The sequence below is a fragment of the Nicotiana attenuata genome, unplaced genomic scaffold, assembly GCF_001879085.1.
Source record: "Nicotiana attenuata strain UT unplaced genomic scaffold, NIATTr2, whole genome shotgun sequence".
Classification (NCBI taxonomy): Eukaryota; Viridiplantae; Streptophyta; class Magnoliopsida; order Solanales; family Solanaceae; genus Nicotiana; species Nicotiana attenuata.
In genome coordinates, this window is record NW_017673347.1 from 88896 (window position 1) to 93767 (window position 4872).

The 4872-nt window shown below is 34.2% G+C and overlaps 1 protein-coding gene across 1 annotated transcript in view; it reads right to left on the minus strand.

Annotated features, from left to right (window-relative positions):
• Window positions 1–530, minus strand: part of LOC109216111 (uncharacterized protein DDB_G0290301-like) — a 3872-nt gene extending 3342 nt beyond the window's left edge. The window contains exon 1 of the mRNA XM_019380241.1: window positions 30–530. Coding sequence (XP_019235786.1) covers window positions 30–236 — 207 coding nt within the window. The 5' untranslated portion in view covers window positions 237–530. The remainder of the gene's footprint in view (window positions 1–29) is intronic.
• Window positions 531–4872: the final 4342 nt, after the last annotated feature.

Genomic DNA, 4872 nt, shown 5'->3' on the forward strand with positions numbered 1-4872 from the left:
GGGGGGGGGGGGGGGGTAGGTAGAAGTACCTGCAATAGGAGTTTAAGGTTGATGAGTTCACTTTCTTTATCCTTGACAAGGAGGTTGAAGATGCGCCTTTCCCTGAGCTTGTGGAGAATCATAACTCCAAAAATAGCAGCCCCAAATGCCAGAAGCACCAGCACTGCATATGTTCTTCCTCTGCTCCCATTGTTCTGACTCTGCATGTGCCCCTTCATGCTCCCCCCCTTTGCCATCTCTCTCTCTCTCTCTCTCAAGAAATGTATAAGAATGGAGAAAACAAGAATGGCCACAATCTCTGTCTCAGCTCTTCCTATATGCCAACAGAGAATGTCACATATTGCATGTTGCTTGTCATCCCAAAGAGGTTTTCAAACTGCCTCTCTCTCTCTCACACACACACAGACACTGAGACACGCACAAACACATGGAAGCAGCTTTGAGGAAAAGAGCAGCGGAAATAACAAAGCTTTGAAGGATAAACGTGCATGGCATGGGGACTGTACAAAAGGCCACTAATTCTGGCGCATTTTCACCATTTCTTTTTAATTAATAATACGTTCTCTTGCCTAATTGCTCTGATTATCCTCTGAATTCTCGTCTTTCATTGCGAGAGAGTTGGCTTTCTACTTTTTAAGTGGCTCAACGAACTGAGGCAGGTAAAATCTGTAACACCGCGTTTGTGATCAACCAGTGCTCTGCATTGGTTTTTGCATACTTGCGACAGTGGCTTCTACTTTTCCTTTTTTTTTTTTTCTCCAGCCGTGTCAGTGTCATCTATGGCAAATTTTCGAAAAAGAAAAAGGACAAAAGGAAAAGGCTTCAAACCAGTAATTGACCGAAAACATAAGCAACAGATTGCTTGACCAAATAACTAAGGAGTTGCATTTTTATTTTTCGGGTGAAAAGAAGAAATCTTATTAATCACCTACTAAAACAGTCCCAACTAGGGGTGTTCAAAGAAAACCGATAAACCGCACCAACCTGATAATCTGAATCAAATCGGAAAAAAACCCGATCATGGGTTGGTTTTATTTGGTTCAGTGCTGGAAAAAAGCTCCGGCTATAATTGGTTTGGTTTGGTATTAGCTAAAAAAAGTCAAACTGAAATCAAACCAACCTGACATTACTTTTATACAATTTTTAAAAATATTTTATACATATAAATATTTATTGTAATATAATTTATAAATATTTCTTAAACTTTTTCACAGTTTTATCTATAAACATATTATTTTAAGTTTGGACCTAACATTCTTGAATGGCCCAATAAATTTTATAGCCCATAAAGGTAGTAATTCAAATAAACTTCAAATATATACTATGCTAACAAAGAAAATTCAATCCAACACTAGAAATGACATAGTTTTGGATATCTATTTTTTAGTTTTGCATTGGTTTATAATGAAAATGCATAACTTCGTTTATCTTTTTCTTTAGTGCTTAGTTGTGCAATTAAAAGTACTTATTAGTTAACTTATTTTAGCATTACTTATGAGTACTTTTAGATTATGTTAATTTTTATTTTGGCTTAAATATTTTATTTAAAGATTCTTTTAACTTTGTTATTGAATATTTTAGTACAATGCTATGATCATCTCATATTATTGTGTTATTTTCTTGAAAAATACATTATATAGTTTTATTCTACTAGGACTAAAAAAATATTAAGAGCACAAGTTATATATTTTGTGCTATGAAGACTTACTAGGAAAAAAAACAAGAGAACCCGAAAAAACCCGAAAATCTCGAGAAAAGTCGAGATTGAAAAATCCGACTTTGTTGGTTTGCTTTTTGGTTTATTGATTTAAAAACCCGATTCTATTGGTTTGATTTGGTAATTGAAAAATTCGAACCAACCCCACTTACGTACGCCCCTAGTCCCAATTACAAAAGTCATATACTAACTGTAACTGATAAGTTCTAATGAATAGTAATCAGTTCATCTATCTATTTCTACCTATCTGTATAAGTTTTGAATCCATCCCATCTGTCTTTTGCTTCTATTTTCTAAGCTAAGGGTTTTGCATCTACATTCTCTTTGATTTGCTTGCAAATTACTTGAGCTCTTGTGACCCGATCATTCCATACCGCTTCTTTCCTGACTCTCCATATTGCGTAGACTAGAGCTACATAGATTGCATGTAACAACTCAGTCCGTTAGTGATATTGTCTGCTTTGGGCCTAGGTTTTCACGGGTTTACAACGCGTCACTAGGGTCTAAAATATGTTAACTGATATACTTAGTATCCCTCTTGTGTTTTGCCGATGTGAAACTCTGTCAAAGTCTGCGGTGTTACATATACCCCTTCTTATGGACTCAGCGCCCTAACTGAGGTTTGCCCCGCCGCATGGGATTCGCCTAGACTCAGCTCTGAGGTTTGTCCCGCCTAACCGAGATTTGCCTAAAGTCAGTTGAACTCTCACCCACCATCGACAAGGTTGACACAAGAGTGGTTCTGATACCATCTGATTGAAACTCCCAACCCCACTATTGCATAAAAATTCAAAGGACAAATACTCAAAAGTCGATAATTTTTTTCTAATGCTTACTCAAACTTGATATTAAGATGTTAAAGGTAAATCATCATACACTGTGACATCAACAAAATATTGAAGGATATTTAGCATATTTTTTTTTGGTAATAAAAGACTTTTATTCAAAATAAAAACTACATTAAGGTTTATTACATAATGAGATTAGTTTGGGCAACATAGTGCCCATACTATCTCTAAAAAAAGCAGGAAAGATAGGGGTGGGGGAGTCGGGGTACAATAAAAGATTTCCGAAAACGTCCAAGCTAAATGTATTTTTCGCTAACTAGCCGCCACTCCATTAACTTCTCTTTACACGTTCTTTAGTGTTGGATTACCCGCATCATATAATAGGAACTTGCAATCATCAATCACATTTTTGTAGAGACAATTATTGTTAGATAATAAATTGATTAGTTCTTGACAGTCAGTTTCGATAGTTAATGGCAGTAAGTTTTTTTCCAAGCAAGCTTTACCCCATGGAAGAGAGCTGGTGTTTCCATGTAGATGTTAGTAGCATGTTGTATTCCCATATTGGAACCTAATATGGTACATGTAACAGTTTCGAAATACAACACGCAACATTTAATTTCACTTGTAAAGAAATTTGTGAATTCTAGTATAGTATGATTGAGTTTTACATATAAAAATTCGAGGTCTAGCTTCGATTGTTGGAGTGATTCCATATTTTTGGTTAGAGTATTTTTATTCAAATTTTATTTTTACACTACAGAATAATTACTTTATCAGTTTAATTTTAAAGTTGGCTAAATTCTAATAATTTTAGTTAGGTAAAAAAATATCTCTACCTTTACTAATTATTTGAAATAGAGTGGAACTTCAAAAGGTGTATTCATATTATATTATTCAAATCAATATAGTACGAATTTTGAAATACTTTACTTTTTCAAAGTGGCAGATAAGAAAGTTTCAAGTGGTTGTAATTGCTAAGCACGCCGTTTAAAATGATTTTAAAGTTATAGAAACTATACAAAAGCTAAGATAATTTATCTTTTATCTCAATAAGATTCATGTGCTATATGTGATTGTATCCAAAAAGTAAGCGACTTTCTGTTATTGGAGACATAACGTTAATAAATTTTATAATGGAAATTCTTTTAAGCAAATGCACTTTCCCGCCTTTATTCCTGACAGAATAAACGCCCCATCTGTTTTCTTTTGATATCTCTAGACTAATTAAACCAATTTTTCGAAATTGGTTTGCTAAAAAAAAAAGAATTCAATATTCTAGAGTCTAAAGAGAGTTGATTAATTCGCCTCCGCTCAGTTGAAAAGTCAAACCTATGACGGTTTTGTCAACGAATGCGTCTCGAGCCGGAATATCTATATATACATTTTTTTGTATATATAGATATTCTGTATGTTATATAAAAAAATTATATAAATTTTATACACTTTTTCGGCTAGAAAAAATAAAGATTAAATCTGGCGCGGGCTAGTGAAGAAAGCCCAAAAATATAAAAGTACGAATATGTATAGTATGATAAGTACGAGGGGGAAGTGCACAGTTAGCCAATAATAAGACATGTATTTACTTTTAAGCCACTGTTTAAAATGTCTTTAGTCTTTAGTCACTGCTTTAATAAACTTTTACCCCCCGGACGAAAATACCCTTCTACTTATAAAGTTCAGGACTAAGTGTCCTTAACTTATGCGCTTGTTACTGTAAGTTCAGGACTAGCTGTCCTTAATTTATGAACTTGTAAGTCTAAGTTTAGGACTACGGGTGTGTTTGGTACGAAGGAAAACATTTTCCGGAAAATATTTTCCAACTTTCCCATGTTTGGTTGGCTTAAATATTTTGGAAAGCATTTTCCTTATGAACTCATTTTCCTCGAATTGGAGGAAAATGTTTTCCTTATCAAGAGAAAGGAAAACATTTTCCAAAACTCTTTCTCAACCTTCCCTAACCTCACCAACCCACCCCACCCCCTCACTCCAAAAAGGTTTTTTTTTTCAAATTTCAGTTTTTACGTTACCACCTACCCTACTACCCCTCTACCCCACNACATGCACTATCCATGATTATGATCATTAGAATATAATGCTAATTTGAGGAGATTTTGTTAGATATAAAATCCACTGTTTTACTTTAAAGCAGTGTTCCCTCTTTATTTGCTCTTTTCGAGGCTATTTTCGCTAAATTTTTTCTCATTAAGCAAACGATAATCAAAGACAAACACAAACAAATTTTTCTACATATAGGAAATTGCGTCCTCGTCTACACGAGAGAGGACTAACGACTCGTTTGTCCATACTTATTTTTTCGGAAACTCATCTTCAAACTATTGTTTGGTTATTTATTTCATTTAATTT